This window comes from Anabrus simplex, chromosome 3 (assembly GCF_040414725.1).
Source record: "Anabrus simplex isolate iqAnaSimp1 chromosome 3, ASM4041472v1, whole genome shotgun sequence".
Lineage (NCBI taxonomy): Eukaryota > Metazoa > Arthropoda > Insecta > Orthoptera > Tettigoniidae > Anabrus > Anabrus simplex.
Genome location: NC_090267.1, coordinates 51622664 through 51642881, shown reverse-complemented (window position 1 = coordinate 51642881; position 20218 = coordinate 51622664). Strand labels below are relative to the sequence as shown.

At 41.8% G+C, this 20218-nt stretch overlaps 1 protein-coding gene across 1 annotated transcript in view; it reads left to right on the top strand.

Moving 5' to 3' along the window:
- The window catches only part of UBL3 (ubiquitin like 3), a 177440-nt gene that overhangs the window by 107238 nt on the left and 49984 nt on the right, over positions 1-20218 (top strand). Inside the window, exon 2 of the mRNA XM_067143768.2 lies at positions 18606-18714. Coding sequence (XP_066999869.1) covers positions 18606-18714 — 109 coding nt within the window. The remainder of the gene's footprint in view (positions 1-18605; positions 18715-20218) is intronic.

The window sequence follows — 20218 nt, the reverse complement described above, 5'->3', positions numbered from 1 at the left end:
AGTTAGGGTGAGGGGATTATTCGCGTAAATACGGTATGTAACAAAAGGTACTTTTCTATAAATACCAACATTCATCATTATAGCGCTGTCGTCAAGCCGTTATCTGGCCATGCGTCAGAATGCCTTATCCTCTCTCAGAAATGTGTGCTCGCTGAGTTAGAACAAAAAGAGAGAAACATTTTCCATAACATTCTTGATCCAAACTATAGAAACGGGATGTACGTAAGAAAATTCAGACAAGAAATGTTCTCTAAGATAAAGAAGATCACGGGCATAATGCGCAAACGCAGGGCTCGCTTCTGCGGTCACCTACGACGGATGGACGACTCTCGATGAACAATGCTCATTTTTAACAATTTCGACTCAAAACCAAAAACAATAATTCCCTGGTATGTTAACGTCAAGAAAGGCCTCGAAGAAATAGGCCCATGACTCGCACAAACTAGGCAGTTTCAGAACAGGCATCGTGACTTTTGGGGCTTTCCGGGATGTGAAGTGGACAACTGGTGCCAAGTTGTCGGATGAATTCTGTGCTAATGAAAACCTGCTGGATCATTTCAAAACTGAGTAAGCGCCGGAATGTATAATGAAACTTATCGTGGTCATAATTGACCGATTACGTAATAATAATAATAATAATAATAATAATAATAATAGTAATAATAATAATAATAATAATAAAGTAATGCCACCGAGCGAGTAGCTGCGGGGTTATCGTCACTCAGCTGTGAGCTTGCATTCAGGAGGTAGCTGGTTCGAACCCTACTGTCGGCAGCCCTGAAGATGATTTTCCGTTGTTTCCCATTTTCACACCAGGCAAATGCACCTTACTTAAGGCCAAGGCCTCTCTCTTCCTTAAGAGTCATAGCCTTTCTCCATAAAACCTACCTGTGTCGGTGTGACGTAAAGCAAATTGGAGGGGGGGGGGGAGAAGAAATTAAAGTTACGTCATTTGGGAAAAGCTAAAAGTTCGGATTACGAAACTGGGACAAGTGGACCACTTCAAGGGTATTTTCCAAGGATGGTAGTATGGCAAATGAAATCGAACCAATGGTGTATTCTTTAAGAATAAAGTGAAGAGCCTAACGAAAAAATATTTACAACGATCTGTTTTGAGACCGACTCCGCTGTACGGAAGTGAAAGTTTGGTGGACTCACGAAATCTTTAACAGGCTCGAAGAAACAGACGTGAAGGTAGCGAGAATGCTATACGAAAGAGTGACGGACGAGTGATCCCCGCAGTGCCATCTCTTGAAGTTTGCGCGAATCTTGAAGTTTGCGCGAAGAGGAAGAACCAGTTCTGGTTTGCGAATCAGTAAATTCGTGTGGTTGTATTAAGGTATACCCACTTTTTGGAACGGAAAATTCTAGGAAGAAAGGGAGAAGACCGAGGAAGGAACACCTTTACTGTGTGAGCTTTGGAAGTTACGTGAACCTGAAGAGGGCAGCAGAATACAATAACCTCGGGTTGCCTTTAGGAATTGATTGATTGATTGATTGATTGATTGATTGATTGATTGATTGATTGATTGATTGATTGATTGATTGATTGATTGATTGATTGATTGATTGATTGATTGATTGATTGATTGCTAATTCCTTTATTATAAGTCTCTCCTTGCCAACGCAACACATGCGTGTTGCTGGTGGTGATAGTGATTATTGTACCAGTGTTCAGCTGTAGTGCACTCAGTTTCTGTTCGCAGACCTTCACGTTCAATTAAAGTGCCCTTCTAATCGGCTCTCGCATTGACAGCCTGTTCAAAACAGTTACTCCTTAGTTTCTGACTTGGAATCGTACCTGTAGTTTGTTTTCGACTTAATTGGATTGCGTTTGTATTTATTTATTCATTTATTTATTTATTTACACTGACTGACAGAGCAAATGCAACACCAAGAAGGAGTGGTTCGAAAGGGATGAAAGTTGGGGAAAAAACAGAGATGGCACGGACGAATAATTGATGTTTATTTCAAACCGATATGCAGGTTACACAATGCGCACGGCATCGACTCAGTAGGATGTAGGACCACCGCGAGCGGCGATGCACGCAGAAACACGTCGAGGTACAGAGTCAATAAGAGTGCGGATGGTGTCCTAAGGGATGGTTCTCCATTCTCTGTCAACCATTCGCCACAGTTGGTCGTCCGTACGAGGCTGGGGCAGAGTTTGCAAACGGCGTCCAATGAGATCCCACACGTGTTCGATTGGTGAGAGATCCGGAGAGTACGCTGGCCACGGAAGCATCTGTACACCTCGTAGAGCCTGTTGGGAGATGCGAGCAGTGTGTGGGCGGGCATTATCCTGCTGAAACAGAGCATTGGGCAGCCCCTGAAGGTACGGGAGTGCCACCGGCCGCAGCACATGCTGCACGTAGCGGTGGGCATTTAACGTGCCTTGAATACGCACTAGAGGTGACGTGGAATCATACGCAATAGCGCCCCAAACCATGATGCCGCGTTGTCTAGCGGTAGGGCGCTCCACAGTTACTGCCGGATTTGACCTTTCTCCACGCCGACGCCACACTCGTCTGAGGTGACTATCACTGACAGAACAGAAGCGTGACTCAACGGAGAACACGACGTTCCGCCATTCCCTCATCCAAGTCGCTCTAGCCCGGCACCATGCCAGGCGTGCACGTCTATGCTGTGGAGTCAATGGTAGTCTTCTGAGCGGACGCCGGGAGTGCAGGCCTCCTTCAACCAATCGACGGGAAATTGTTGTGGTCGATATTGGAACAGCCAGGGTGTCTTGCACATGCTGAAGAATGGCGGTTGACGTGGCGTGCGGGGCTGCCACTGCTTGGCGGCGGATGTGCCGATCCTCGCGTGCTGACGTCACTCGGGGTGCGCCTGGACCCCTCGCACGTGCCACATGTCTCTGCGCCAACCATCTTCGCCACAGGCGCTGCACCGTGGAAACATCCCTATGGGTATCGGCTGCGATTTGACGAAGCGACCAACCTGCCCTTCTCAGCCCGATCACCATACCCCTCGTAAAGTCGTCTGTCTGCTGGAAATGCCTCCGTTGACGGCGGCCTGGCATTCTTAGCTATACACGTGTCCTGTGGCACACGACAACACGTTCTACAATGACTGTCGGCTGAGAAATCACGGTACGAAGTGGGCCATTCGCCAACGCCGTGTCCCATTTATCGTTCGCTACGTGCGCAGCACAGCGGCGCATTTCACATCATGAGCATACCTCAGTGACGTCAGTCTACCCTGCAATTGGCATAAAGTTCTGACCACTCCTTCTTGGTGTTGCATTTGCTCTGTCAGTCAGTGTATTTATTTATTTATTTATTTATTTATTTATTTATTTATTTATTTATTTGTAGTGAAAGAAACAGAGAACTATGTTAGTACGTCTGTTATGAATGACGGTAGTTTTGATGCTTACCTCTGTCGGTGTTATATTCCTGCTTTTTTTAATTTAAAAGTTTTTAAAAACATTTGCAATGCGCATAAATGAGTATTATCCGCGCACTTTTTAGTGATAGATTTTTGTACTCGTTGGAGAAGTAAGAAGGGTTCCGTCAATACTGCCAATTGAATGTAAATGAAATCTGAATTGAATCGATAATATGATCGATCGATATGAATTTTATAAACCTTTATTATTTTAAGCAAACAACTGTGTCACACACACAATATTTAATACTATATAACATTTCCCGTTGCGAAACTTGTTCCTAGCATGAATTCTATGGTTTGGCTTTGCTGTGTAAACAACAACAGTACGAGTACTTAAAGTGTACGCCAGATGGCGCACAGCGATGATAAGCGATTCTTAGTTTGTGTTTCAAAGGTTGCCAATACGAATCTCGAAGATAACCAAAGTCGACCGCTTCAGCACTAGGGTGTAAATCTATCACTAAAAAGTGCGCGGATAATACATGTATTTTCTTAACAAAGGTCTACCTTGCTCGTGCTAGTCCGCATTTCCTTCTTACTTCTACCGTCGTTGCTAGCCAAGTACCAATATTCACCTATCTGCTTTAGAAGTTAATTTCGTAAACTAATATTTCCTGCATCTCCTTTGATTGTATACCATTAATTTTGTTTTGGATCTATTTATTTATTAAAAAAAGAAAAGCACTGTGTTAGCTCATCTAAAATGACTTGGTAGTTTCGATGTTTGCCTCTGTAGATATGATATTCCTATGTTCAATGGTGCTTTTCTCCCCTTTAGTTTTCATGAGAAGGTCCTTATCATGTTGTGGTAAATATTGACACAGTACATTCATTTCGCTATTGTGAGGTTAAGTACCCGCTGTGGTGTGACGTCCCTTTTCCATTTATAGCAAGTGTCGCCCGTATTTGCTCTGGCATTACCAGCCCATGGGAGTGAGCGCTCAGGAGTTGGTAAATAAAGAAGGAGCTTAACATTAAACATTTCCCTCTTAAATGGAGTAGAAATATGTGTTTTGCTAAGACAATGTCCTTCCCAGTCTGGCTTTCGTCTGCTAACACACTCGCTTTGTACTCAACGATATAGATGATGATTGTAATTCAACTTTTATGTCGAACAAATAGCGCGTGAAATAATAATAATAATAATAATAATAATAATAATAATAATCAATGCGTTATTTAAGGCTCTTTTATTTATGTGTGCTCGTTCTTTAATTCATAATATGAAGGATTCTCAAGACATTCGATTTATAGGGAATATTTGTAATCAAATACCATTAACGGCTGTGTGTTGTATGGAATACCTTTTTAGCTGGGTTTTATTGTAAGGATTTAATTTTAGAGATTGTTGAGCTACCGTATATTCATATACAGTATTTAGTTTTTATATTTTTTCTCTACGGGTTCAACAGTGTGTTATTCATTACGATTAGTGTATTATTCTCTAAAGGGTGAGTTTAATTCTATTTCATTTCACCCCTGAAATGATGAAGGTTGAATTATGTTAAAAATAATGTTGGTGTTAGTGATGATGACGGGGTGTATGTTGAGTTATATTTCCAACACCTTCTGTAATTGGCCTTAGCTGTCAGAGTGTTAGGGGGCTGATTTGGTTAATATTAATATTATGATTATTATTATTATTATTATTATTATTATTATTATTATTATTATTATTATTATTATTATTATTATTATTATACTTCCCATTTACTTCTACGGTTTGCCGGGCTGAGTAGTTCAGACGGTAGAGCGCTGGCCTTTTGACCCCAGCTTGGCAGGTTCGCTCTTGGCTCAGTCCGGTGTTATTTGAAGGTATTCAGATACGTCAGCCTCGTGTCAGTAGATTTACTGGCACGAAAAAGAACTCCGACGGGACAAAATTCCGGCACCTGGGTGACGCCGTACGCCGTAAACAAGTAATTATTAATTATTACTTTTACCGTTTTAGACGCCGAGGTGCCAGAATTTTCTCCCGGAGGAGTGTGTGACAATTGATTTAATTTTCTATGATAATATTACAGTATTATCCAATAAAATAGAGGCCAGAAGAGCTCCACTGAAAGGATTTGAAAGTTATTTGACTAGTGGACGTAACAGGGGTAAAAATCGATCATGTACACCGTGGCCGGAAACAACGTGAGCCTGGTATATGAAAGTTAGAGGGTTGGTCCAAGACCAACTTCAGTTACATCAGACTGTAACCCAGAAGAAACATGGCGGACATCGGTGGGCGATATGAGAGGTTAAGGGTAATGTTATGTATTGTTATTCTGAGTCAACTAAAGAAAACATCACAAGTCAAACGTCATGAAATGCAACTCAACTCAAAATATGAATAGTTATGCACCAAAAGCAACGTTATCGCGTAATTGTAATTTCAGAGGGAAAATAACAAAGGGAGAATTATTTTATCAACGTCACGTTGAAACACACACAATAAAAATATTTTACGTATAAAATTCCGGGCAGCAAATAAGATGTGTATATATATATGTCAACGGATAACATTATTACCCTTACGTGAAATAACATGTAACATCATTAACCACAGACCATTTTGTAAAACAGGCAAACAAATGCATTTCTCGAAAAAATTTCAACTCGCCACAATCCACTTCATTTCAACTCACGAAAAATGGGATTCGATTTCGTACCTCCCTTGTAAAACAAAACTAAAAAGATAAAATTACATAATTCTTGTACCCGTTTAAAAATATTTCATATCTCAGTCGTAACTCTGAGTCACGATTTTTCGGATATTTCCGGGACTGATTTCTTTTTATAGTCGGGTACGTTGGCTGATTGGGGTAAATGCTAGGATAGGCATCATTAGGTAATCTCAGAAGTTAGCGTGGCACCTGAAGTGATAGGGGTATATAATCTTCCCTAACAATACATTTGATATGAAATTAAGAATGCACACAACATTAGTATCTCTTGCTTCGAAGCTTTCCCTGTGAATGCACCTAACCGATTTACCTTAATACTTGGTCTTTTGGGAATCTGAACAGTGGAGTGTTTGCTCTGCCCTTACAATTGGACTTATATCTAGGCACAGAGCACGTACGACCCGTAAACATACCCACAGTAAGTGAAAATATAAAGAAGCCAAGTTCTGAGAAGAACATGAGGACAATCACCTTATCACCTCCGGAATTGTTCGAATGCATACGCTTTTTATGAATAAACAGCTTCTTACGGCATTGAAAGAGGCCCTGTAGCATTTTTGATGTTATAAATGGGTATCATTTTTTATTAATAATAATCAAATTTCCGTAAATATCTGGTAACACCGCCACTTCCACAAATGAAAACAAACACATGCTAGTACTCCAACTGCCACCATTGTGGGCAGTTTGGATAGGTCGGTTAAGGTCTGAGGTATTGTAGTTGGTCTTGGTTGGTCATACTGATAAACAAATTTAAAAACATACTTCGATATCACGCGCTGTTGTCTCTTTTATCAGCTGCTGAAGTTAGCCAATCAGATCTCTTCGCGGGCGAATTCAGATGGGCTTTGCGGGGCGGTGTTGCTGAATCTGCTCGTGGCTTAAGACCGGCTTGTGCGCCGTGCTGAGAAATCACTTGCTGTGGCGCGATCCTGTCAGTTAGAAGCTCCGTGTTTAAATCCCTCCCATGCCAAAGGTCTTATTTCTTTGATTGGTGCTTTGAAGCCTTAATGGGCAGGACTTTATATTTTTCAGTGTGCAGTTGTTTAACCTTTTCACTCCCAAGTCCTTTTCAGCCTTAAGCATGTCCCATAGGGATCAGATTTTTTTGGATGTTTTGACGATGGTTGAAATAGGCTAAAAAATACATTGTAATTACACGGCTACTGAACACTGAACAGTTACGGTTCGTCAACATTGGCTCTTACCAGAACTTGACAGAGGCGTGATAAATACAACCTGTGACAAAGTTCGGTGAATGAAGTCAGAACGGTCGATCCGGCAACACTGGCGACACGCAACGTTGCACCTGCGTAGCAGCAGGTTTTGACTACCTGCTCCCAACGTTGTTCAGTTGAACATCGTGTGTGTGCCGTGTAAGACCTGTTTGACACAGTGCGTGTTTAGTGTGTTGATCCTGAACTGCGAGTAGGAACATGAACGACCAAAAGATCGATGTACATTTTTGTTTTAAGCTTGGCAAGGCACTGAAAGAAACGCATGCGATGCTGGTACGTGTTTATGAAGATCAAGCACTTTCCTTGAAGTGTGTGTACGAGTGGTTCGTCCGTTTTCGAGGAGGCCGGGAAAGTGTTTCTGACAACCCCCGTAGCGGAAGACCGGCGACTGCCGTCAGTTACGAAAACATTGAGAAGGTGAGGACATTAATCACGAACGATCAGCGATCAACTGTGCGCAGAGCCGAAAAGCCACGCATCAGAACGATGCTCATCACCTTTTTGATAGTCAAGGTATTATCCACAAGAAATTTCTACCTGAGGGAACGACGTTGAATGCTCCACGATACATTAAAATTTTGACCCGTTTCATGAAACGTCTACGCCGGGTACGACCCCAGTACGCACAATAAGGTTCATGACTTTTTGTCCATGACAACACTCGCCCACACACAGCCAGTATCGTTAAACAGTTAATGGCAAAAACGGGAGGTGGGGGGGGGGTGCATTTTGAACACCCCTCCATACTCTCCAGATCTTAATCCTCCAGACTTCTTCGGATTCCCACGTCTCAAACTCGCTTTGAAAGGAAAGAGATTTTATGATATTCCTAACATCAAAGGAAACGTGACGAGGCTTTTGAACATTATCCCAAAGGAAGCCTTCTTGCAAAGTTTCCAGGACATGTATCGCCGATCTCAGCAGTGCATAATTATGGGAGGGGACTATTTCGAAGGACAGTAAGGTCAATGTCGTGCATTGTTCATGTATGTTGATAGTAGAGGACTATTTACCGAACTTTGTCACTGGTTGTATCGACAGCTTGTTTCATTGTAACTTATCTTCACTATACTCTTAAGTCAGGCTCATCATCATCGTCATTTCCTGACATTTCTAAGGTATAATCTTCCTTCATGCTTCCTTTACACTTCTGCTTACCAATCTCAGAAGACGGCTGTCAAAGAAAAATACAAGACATATAAGTAAGGTCAGGCGATTTATGAATCGCCCGTCGTCTGAACAGACCATGTGATGAACAACAAAACTACAGCGTAAGACTGAACTCGGACGTGCAGAAGAGCGCATTGCTTGAAATCAGAGTTAACTCGTGTTTGGAACAGCGGGAGACATGTTGACATTAGACATGGGATGCAAAAGGTTTATGATATTATACGCCCTATTTATATATACAGCGTAACATTTGACGAGGCAATACTTAACGGTAGAGATGTACACATGATTGGCATGGCATGGAGATTTATTGACACCAAAATAAAGTACACGAAATGACCAGCAAATAGCGCTTCATACGATACACAAACAATAATTAGCATAATAATCGAGGTTTAGCTAAGACCATGGTCTTTATAACACATGTTTAACATGTCGGCCATCATTCATCAACAATGCCTGTAGTTGACGGACAATGTTGTGAACAGCACTGTACAGGTATGGTCAGAAATTGCCGTCGGATGTTGTCTTTTAGCATCCCTGTCCAGCGCCATCTGTTGGTCATTTTGTGTACTTTATATTATTTTTTTTTTTGCTATTTTGTTTTACGTCGCACCGACACAGATATGTCTTATGGCGACGATGGGAGAGGAAAGGCCTAGGAAGTGGAAGGAAGCGGCCGTGACCTTAATTAAGGTACAGCCCCGGCATTTGCCTGGTGTGAAAATGGGAAACCACGGAAAACCATCTTCAGGGCTGCCGACAGTGGGGCTCGAACCCACTATCTCCCGATTACTGGATACTGGCCGCATTTAAGCGACTGCAGCTATCGAGCTCGGTGTACTTTATTTTGGTGTCAATAAAACCCCATGTCATGCCAATCATGTGTGTCAATTATTTCCTCTCTACTGCCAGTAATCCGTTATAGCAATAATTTAGGATTTACGAATAAGGTAAGTAAATTATGAAATTTACGTATCCTCCGGTGGATGAGAAATCTCTGGTTGAGAAAATTATTCCCGGTTGAGATGGCTCGAGACAGAGGGAGGGAAGGGGTTCTTCCTATCCGTCCCGCCTTTTTTTAGTTCGCAAACTGCTTAGAACGCACGACTATGGAGGTAAATCTTATACCTTTTTAAACGATACTACTGCATACTTGATCGCTTTTTGAACAACTTTGTTATAAATCAGTCCGGATGGTTCATCAGTCATCCCGTATTGAATTTGCAGGAGAGCACGGTGTTATTGGTTATCGGTATTACATCTTCACTACTTGCGGAGAAGCTGCATTAATCATACATCATCTCTCTGTTAGCATGGCGCCAGCCAGGTTCGGGCAACAATGGGATTTACACGGGCTTGATCTATAATGCATTGCCCTTTCATCAAGGCTTAGCTCCCGCTGGCTTATATCCGTGCCAGACTTTCAGTTTCGAGCCTGATTCAGCATCCTAGCTTTCATGGAGAGTGTCTAGAAGACATAGTGATGAAATAGAATGGAGTTGCTTAATATGTATTCTCGATACATTTATGCACTACTTTCTCCGGTTCTTACGACTGAAATTGTCTGTATTATGTATTGCAATCTCTAATAATAATAATAATAATAATAATAATAATAATAATAATAATAATAATAATTGTACCGGGGGTACACCTCCCCCCGCCAGTTAAAACTGCGCGCCTTCTATAAGGCCATCTAGGTAATCTACATTGACCTGATGCAGTACAATGTAGTTTGGTTTTCAACTGTTACTGTAGATTCATTTATCATCGGTCTGAGTGCCCTCTCTGGCGGGATCAACGATAATTAATTACTAAGGAAAAATTTATTTTTACCATTGGCTAACCTTAGTTTTTTAAGATTGTTTTGTTCATGTATCAAAGTTATCAACACTTCTGCTGGTTCCTTCTCCAATATCAGTCAACCTATCAGAATTTTGTAAATACTTTCTCTAGCCAATTAAAATCGGGGGTGTGTACAATAATTCAGCCTATCAGTAAAGAGTTCTGGAATCTTCCCTTCAAAAATACTATAAAAGCTGGGCGCTTTAGAGCCGTATTTTCTTCTTGCTCCAGTTTATTGAGTGCGCCGAGTTCTAACGGAGGCAGGGGCCGAGGGCGGCGTTCGGAAGGCCCAGAAAGCAAGGTAATGACAGAATTTTTATAAACATGTGATAGCTCCTGCAGGTAGCTTGAGGGGCAGGTTTCAACTTCTTTTATTTAATATAAATTTATAAATATTGTGGTTGAAATGTAGAATTTTCTGCAAGTCTGAGGACCCTGTTCTATTCCCTACTGGGAAATATGTAATGTAAGGGAACAAAGAGTGATTACCCTCTGTTGATTCCCATTCAACTTGGTATGGGGTGGCTAAAGTTTCTAAACTTTTAAAATTCTTCACTCTCTTTTCTTGGGCCGATGACCTTAGATGTTAGGCCCATTTAAACAACAAGCATCATCATCATCATCATCATCTCTTTTCGTATTTAATGCTTCTCTTTTAGTCACCCCGCTGTAGAATAGGCTCTCTGTATCATTGGGCCATAAGCCCACTTACGGTTTTAAGTATTTCTAGAAGTAGTGCATGTGTTTCGCCTCCTTTGCATTTTGTTTATGGCCGGTTACAACCAGCCTTTTCTTTTTACATTAAGGCCATTTAGTATGGGCTCTCTTGCCCCTGTAAATTGATTGTGGTGTGTAGAAATGAGTCTGGGGCGAAGTGCCCTTGAGGAACAGAAAGTTATAAACTGTTGAGCAATAGGTAAGCCCACCTCGGGGCTACTTTCTGTAAATACTTCAATCAAGGACAACCGATGGATTGTAAGTGCGCTATTAAAAACGCATGCCTCTTTGAGGCTGGACCATGATATAGTTGGAGAGCAGACACCCTTGTAGTGTAATGGATAGGAGCAAATTGTGCTCTTGCAAATCTTTGTAACTGCCAAGAGCGATCCAGCTCTTTTCTGTCTAAATTAGCATTTGTAATTCTCTCAAGTTTTATACCTGATTTTAAGTCATTGTTGTTGCAGCTGACAAGCTCGATGTAAGATTGTTATTTTTCATTCAGATCTATTTGTCAAATTTTAAATTCAAAATAGGAAAAAAATAACATTTCAAAATGTAAAATTGTGATCTAGTTGATTCCTTGTCCGCCCATTCACCCCAGGTGCTTCTTACACCTCTGTGATCCACGATATTTCCTTAATAATAATAATAATAATAATAATAATAATAATAATAATAATAATAATAATAATAATCAGTGCTATTTTTCTGGAAAAAAGGTGCGGGTACTCACCGTGTAGGTGCTATTACAGCTACTTCCACAGTTCAAACGTGCCCTCCCCCACTGTCGGCAGCCCTGAATATGTTTTTTCCGTGGTTTTCGATTTTCACTCCTAGCAAATGCTGGGGATGTACCTTAACGCCATGGTCGCTTCCTTCCCTCTCCTAGCCCTTTTCCTATCCCACCGTCGCCATAAGACCTATCTGACCGAGCTCGATAGCTGCAGTCGCTTAAGTGCGGCTAGTATCCAGTATTCGGTAGATAGTAGGTTCGAACCCCACTGTCGGCAGCCCTGAAAATGGTTTTCCGTGGTTTCCCATTTTCACACCAGGCAAATGCTGGGGCTGTACCTTAATTAAGGCCACGGCCGCTTCCTTCCCACTCCTAGCCCTTCCTTGTCTCATCGTTGCCATAAGACCTATCTGTGTCGGTGCGACGTAAAGCAACTAGCAAAAAAAAAAAGACCTATCTGTACCGCTGCGACCTAAAGCAAGTAGTAATTTAAAAAAAAAAATACACACTCCGACATAACCTCGTCATCATCCACTCCTTTCTCTCACAGAAGCCATTTATTGCGAAACTTTCCAACGATCTGGCGAGCTTCCTGGAAGCTTCCTGCTTCCTATTTACACCGTGAATCTGTGGTCTTTGTGATCCTCTTCACCACCTGTTTTTTCTGTGCTAGTTTTGTGTTTTACAGGATCACATGTAGATTTGACAATTTCTATTTCTTCAGCCTTCCTTATTTAACTAATTGACATAAAGTTTTTTGCTTTACGTCGCACCGACACAGATAGGTCTTATGACGACGATGGGATGGGAAAGGCCTAGGAATGGGAAGGAAGCGGCCGTGGCCTTAATCGAGGTACATTTGCCTGGTGTGAAAATGGAAAACCACGGAAAACCATCTTCAGGGCTGACGACAGTGGGGTTCGAACCCACTATCTCCCGATTACTGGATACTGGCATTGAATTGACATAAAGTAGCTACATATTTTGCTGGCCCTGTGGTGTAGAGGGTAGCGTGCCTGCCTCTTACCCGGAGACCCCGGGTTCGATTCTCGGCCAGGTCAGGGATTTTTACCTGGACCTGAGGGCTGGTTCGAGGTCCACTCAGCCTACGTGATTCGAATTGAGCAGCTGTCTGACGGTGAGATGGCGGCCCCGGTCTCGAAAGCCAAGAATAACGACCGAGAGGATTCGTCGGGCTGAGCAGCGGTCGCTTGGTAGGCCAAGGCCCTCCAAGGACTGTAGTGCCATTGGGTTTGGTTTTTAGCTACATATTTTACTCCCTTTGAACGATGATTGCACTGGTGTTATTTACAGTGCAATAATTCAAAACACGCGATAACACCTGCATTTCGCAGAGAGGATATAGAACTGATTTTGACACTGGAAACAATCAGAAGTGAACATAACTTCCTGTTTCTGGCTGCGTTACCAACTTATGAAGCCTATGAAACATACGGCATGATACCAACTTGGGAGATTTAAAACTGAAAATTCAGTTCGTGAACATCTGCTGGAAAATTTATAACAAATTTCTCTCTCAGTCAATCGCAGTTCTTTTCTTTAAAAACTTGAGGAATGAAGGTGGTGGTGCGTACCGTTACGATAGTAAGGATAATAATAATGTGGCTCTTGAAATGTCCAGAAATTGAAAGAACGTTAAACAAGTTACATTATTATTGAGTAGAATGTTTCATGTATGCCCTTAGTTTGGGCTTTATTTATTTAATCAATTGTATCTGAAGTCAACGTGACAAAAGAAAATAATGAATAAGTATAAATTCTATGGACATTAAAAAACTGAAGGTAAATACAAATTAAATGCGTTGTGATTAACGCTTTGTCATATCAGAAGCTTCAGGCGTTCTGGCCGACAACATACACTGATGAAGTAAGAACAAGCAGCTCCAAAATGCTTCACTTTCTGAACAGCCGGTCGATATGCTGTGTGTACACAGAAAGATTACATAAATTAATTGCTAAAAAAATAATAGGAATGGGAAGGAAGCGGCCTTGGCCTTAATCGAGGTACAGCCCCAGCATTTGCCTGGTGTGAAAATGGAAAACCACGGAAAACCATCTTCAGGGCTGACGACAGTGGGGTTCGAACCCACTATCTACCGATTACTGGATACTGGCATTGAATTCACATAAAGTAGCTACATATTTTGCCGACCTCGTGCACTGCCGCTGAGTGCTTCATGTTTTTTCTTTTCATTTTCGTCAACTTGTAGAGTTTGAGGAACAAAACTTCCCATTCGTACATTTTCTGCGCTACACGGAAAAGAATAGAACCATGGATGTTTTCGGGCTTAGAAGGCGAGAGAGCCAGTGCAGATTCTTTGGTTGTTCCCCTCTTAGTAGCCTCTTACGACATCCACTGACTCCACCCACAGAGGAGAAGAGTCGTCCTGATAAATCGAAAGAAAAAAGTTTGTATTCACAAAATAATTCTGAGAAAATGAAAGATATTATAAACGTCATAAATATATTCGTATTAGGTCCGGCTCCACGGCTAAATGGTTAACGTGCTGGCCTTAGGTCACAGGGGTCCCGGGTTCGGTTCCCGGCAGGATCGGTAATTTTTACCATCGTTGGTTAATTCTGCTGGCACGGGGGCGGGGTGTGTGTGTGGTAATCATCAGCACCATGACGCGCAGGTCGCCTACCAGCGTCAAATCAAAAGAATGCACTTGGCGAGCCGAAGTCCTCGGACACATCCCGGCACTAAAAGTCATACGCCATTTCATTTTATTATTATTATTCAGCCCTGTGGTGTACAGGTAACTCCTAGGCCCTGGGTTCGTTTTGCGGCCGTTCAATTATTTTAATTCTGGACTGAGGAGTAGAACGGGATTAATTTGATGCGGGATTTTCTCAAGTTCTAAGTTACAGGAACAAAGCGCACAGTGAGAAGATGGCGCTACTGACCTGGTATACATAGACGAACACTGGTTGCCATGGTTACTATGGTGTTGGAAAATTGATGGCTCTAATTCCAGACATACCCTCTCCCCAATAAACGTATCCATGTTAAAAATTGGAATTCAGTTGTGTGATAGCAGTGCAATAGGTTCCTTATAGAATGTCAAGTTTGTCCGGCTCCTAGTCTGAATAGTCAGCGTCGAGGTCTTGGTTTTAGACATCCCAGGTTCGGTTCCCAGTCGGGCCGGGAATTTTTAAGCGCGTATTGTTAATTTCTCTCGCTCGGAAACTGGGACTTTGTGTTCGTCTACCTACAACACACAACACTAATAACCACAACGGAAACACGCTGTAGTGAATATATCCTTCCACGCACGGTTGGCGGCAAAACGGGCACCCAGTCGTAAAACTGGGCCAACCCCAATAACTCAGGGAAAGGGCCAGGGACCGGACGAGTTGGCCGCGCAGTTAGGGGCGAGCAGCTGTCAGCTTGCATCCGGGAGATAATGGGTTCTAGCCCCAGTGTCTGCAGCCTTGAAGATGGTTTTGCGTGGTTTCCCATTTTTACACCAGGCAAATGCTTGGGCTGTACCTTAAGGCCACGGCCGATGCATTCCCTCTCCTAGGCCTTTCCTATCCCATCGTCGCCATAAGGCCTATCTGTGTCGGTGCGACGTAGAACACGCTGTAAATAAAGGGCCAGGGAGAATATGAGAAGAAAATATACATTATCCATGGAGATCATAATTTTCCTTGTGGCTTTCTTCGTGTCTACTGTAAGTGTTTTCTGGATAGGAAAGACACTTCTACGTTACGTTCTGAGAAGAACTTTAAGTGAAGCTTTTTGTGCTGGTATTTTTTTCGTAGTAACTTGCTCCGTATTAATCTGCCCCTGATTCGTTCAGCTTGTCATATCATGATTATTATAATAATTGCATTAAGAGTGAAAGTAACCTTTCAGGAAGGATTTCTGCATCGGTTGTTCGTGTCGAAACACAAGACTAGACAAGAACATCAGACTTGATCATGTTTTCAGTGTTGCAAACATTATTCGTGGCGCTTCTTCATTAGTCTTTCCGTGTCGCATATCACTCCTTACATGTTCCTTCCCTTACTAGAGCTTCAAACGTGACTCTTTCTCTGATGTACGCAAGAATTTCGTAGATATGTAATTACACAGATTGTCAGATATTTGACACGTGCGTACACAAAGTTCACGGGGCCTTGACGGTGGTATTCCATGGAGCAACAACTTTTCGCGACAAAGTGGTGGTGATTGTGATGATGATGATGATGATGATGATGATGATACACGTTAATAGCAAAAGAACACGCCGCTACAGCCTTGATGGGTCTTGGCCTACCAAGCGACCGCTGCCCAGCTCGAAGGCATGCTGATTACAAGGTGACGCGTAGTCAATTCGACGAATCCTCTTGGCTTTCTAGACCAGGGCCGCAATCTCGCTGTCAAATAACTCCTCAATTGTTCTCATGGAGGTTGAATGCACCTCGAACCAGCACTCCAATCCAGGCAAATATACCTGACCCGCTCGGCAATTGAACCCAAGGCCTCGGGGTGAGAGGCAGGTTCGCTACCTCTAGACCAGGGGTCTCCAGCCTTTCTTGTTTAGGGGGCTATGTTATCTAGGCAAGTGGGTATTAAAAGAGTATTTTGTAGTACTTTACAACTACTCAGAGTCGAAGCAAATACAAAGAATAACACTGCAGTAAGTGCAGGCTAAGTGTCGGCAACGCAACCGAAATTGCAAGGAAGCGTATTCTAGAGCTTCTATTTAACCCATTGCATCGTAAGGACTACAAAAAACAAACTACACTGATGACTGCTGATGGTTTGAGAAACAACGTCTGCACTGTCTGGTGTATTTATTTATTTATTTATTTATTTATTTATTTATTTATTTATTTATTTATTTTAATTCATATTATTTACAATACAACAGTTCAGTCAACATTTCAGTGAATCCCACATAAGCAAGCTTGTGTATGGGCTTTATATACATGACTTACATAACATACATTGCATCATAAAAATAATTTCCATGACAAGTGGCTAAAAAGTGGTTTAATGGGAAGTAAAAATATAGCACCCGTTCAGTCTTGATTTATTCACCTGTTCTTCCTTCACCATTCGAATAGTTATTGGATTTTTTTAAAAATATATGTTCACATTTTACTTCAATGAAATATCAAAAATAACTTTAATAAATAATAATAATAATAATAATAATAATAATAATAATAATAATAATAATAATAATAATAATATTTGCTTTACGTTCCAGTAACTACTTTTACGGTTTTCGGAGACGCCGAGATGCCGAAGTCTAGTCCCGCAGAAGTTATTTTACGTGCCGGTAAATCTACCGACACGGTATGACGTATTTGAGCACCTTCAGATACCACCGGGCTGATCCCCAGGATCGAACCTGACAAGTTGGGGTCAGAAGGCCAGGGCCTCAACCGTCTGAGCCACTCAGCCCGGCAAAATTATATACGTTTACATTGGTTTTCCTTTCTTTAAAGTCCTATATTTACATGGCAAAAGAGCACAACAAGATAGATATTACTTGTTGTACAAAGGGGCGTTATTTGTTTTACTTAATATGATTTAAGTACTAAAGTTATTACAGTGGTAACTAATTATTGGGCGTGGAGTAGTTCCTCAGTTGATCTCACGAGTCTGGGTCAGTCCAGGATTAAAATTGGGGCAGGAACCCGGAACCTGCAGGTTGGAGGCAACCTGATTACCCCTGCACGACGGGGTTGGCAAATGTTCCATAACAAATGCAGGTCTCTCGCATTTAAACCTGCTGGTTGTACTGATTCGATCCCGCAGCATTGAACATGGTAAACTGAGACACACAGCCCGCTCAACCGAATTCATTTACTAACTTTTTAAGCTTTCGTATAACTAAATTACTGAGCATTAAGTTGCTGTTATTGACATAAATATGTCTCATGGCTCGGGGTCATCCGACAGTTTGTGTAACGCAACGCGACAAAATGTGTAATGGAAGTCTAACCATAGCGACCGTGCAGGCACTGGATGGTTTGTCAGACAATGTTACCTAGCAACCGTGCAGGCTATGTCTTGACTTGTCATCTGAAATTAGCAGCCGTTGTTGTAGATGGCCATGACCGGGAGACATATTTATGATCATTTGATTTACGCAAAGGGAAAAGTGATTTATTTTTTATTCTATATTTCTTCTTATTGACCACGTATTGATCTAAACTGCAAAGCATTGTATAGAGGGTTTCCGAAAAAATTGTGAGTAATCGGGACGTGAGTAGTAAACACGAAAAAATATACCCCACCACTGCCCTTCGGTGCAATATAGAGCAAAACACCTTGAGAAAAGTTTTCTCAATAAGTCTGTGTTCATAGGAACCTTTTATATTGCACCTCAGATAAGAAAATAGCATATTTACGTCCCACATTTTTGGAACATATTTTATATCGACTTTTGAGGGTACTTCGTATTTAATTGAATACCAACAGAGAAAAGATGTTTGTGAAGATTATCCTGTGACACACATTGTTTTATGTTAGAACTTCTTCTAAAATACGTAATACTTTTCAAGTCGTTCCAACTGCTTGTTGATAACAATCTGCAAGTAAACTTGTTCTTCTAGTACTGTGTTATGTATAAAACCTGTCTCGTAAAATGTTAATTTTATTCTGTGGTTATTGAAAGTGATCTTACTAGACGCATTTAATAATTTCATTAATATGTTTTTGCTGCTTTAAGTGTGTCACAGGTAGCATGTAGTGGGAAACTTGTAATTTCTCCTCACACTTGCACTCGTTTTAATAAAGATCTTTTTCATTTAAAAGTGTCTTATATGGTTGGTTCATTGTTCCAGATCAACCTTCGACTGATCCTGGTGAGCGGCAAGACGAAGGAGTTCCTCTTCAGTCCTAGCGACTCGGCGGGGGACATAGCCCAGACAGTATTCGACAACTGGCCCGAAGGTAAAGACCCGGCATGCATTGACCTTAGTAAGCCGCTAACTAAAATGTGAAGTATACAAATATAAAGAAAGATCTGTTAGCAAGCTCATTTTATATGAGGGAAAAGTTACCCAATTAAGTGACCGAAACGTTACTTTTGGGTGTCTTTCAGAGCCAGGATCTTTATTGTGGGGTAGGACTCGCATTAGAATCGAAATATGTTTGTGTAACTGAAGTCGGACCTTCCCTGCATACAGAGTGATTCTTACCACTCACTCTGAGTCTTCCGGTTCATTCTGATCGTATAAGATTGGCGACTGTCGTGGAGTATTTTTTTTTTTTTCCTACTTTCTCACATCGTAGTTGTATTGTGGATGTCAACGGTCGGAGGTTCCGCGTCCAGGATAGTCTTCTCCACCTATGATGAAGTTGTAGCAGGCTTTGATTATTTCGAAAGATGTGGAAAATAGGCTGCTCTTCCACGTCTAACTTGGCAGCTTCGATCCTGGCTCAGTCCGGTGGTATTTGAAGGTGCTCAGATACGCCAGCCTCTTGTCGGTAGATTTACTGGCACGTAAAAAACCCTGCGGGACTAAATTCTGGCACCTCGGCGTCTCCGAAAACTAAAAATACTTAGTGGGACGTAAATCAAATATTATAATTAATAAATAATAATAAATGCTTTCCTACGTTTGAGGACTTCCCATGGTTTCCGGGCGCAACGGAGTACCTCGTTGTGTCGTGCTCTACCCATTGTATCTTCAACATCCTCCATAGATAATTTTTTTGGGGCTTTTCAGAAGTATCTGGGATCGGAATTTTATATGGAATCAGCCTAGTTTTACGACTGGATACTTTTCCAAACCATCCCCATGAGGAGGAATCTATTCACTATTGTCTGTTTCTGTAGTGGTTTGCAATGGAATCTGTTGTGTGTAAATGAAGATGCGTATTAAGACGAACACAAACACGTTGTCCCGAGCTAGATTAATTAATCAGACACACTTAAAATCCTCGCGCCAGCCTGGATCGATCCCCAGGCCCTCTGAACTAAACCAAAGAGCCGGACAGCATCCTCCATACATCAACGTTTCAAAAGCCTGTCGGTTCACTGACGAAGAGTGTAGTGCCCTGCCTTCGATACCGTAGAGCAACACACAACACTAACGAGTTTCTTGGTTACACACAGGACGTTTTAACTTCAGGATCACACATCTTGTAATGCAGATTTTGGCCTTGCTTTCTACGTCGGTGTTCCATTCTTGCGTTAACCAGCATCCTGTGTACTTGAAATATGACGCCCCTTCAGTGCTGTTTCCATCCTGGATGATAGCGTTATAAACCAATTACCACTGATCTACATTTAGTGCAGACGCCCAGGTGGCAGATTCCCTATCTTGTTTATCTAGTCTTTTCTTCACTGCAAATAATTCGGAAATTTATCGAACATCTCCCTTGGTAAATTATTCCAATCCCTAACTCCTCTTCCTATAAACGAAAATTTGCCCCGGTTTGTCCTCTTCAG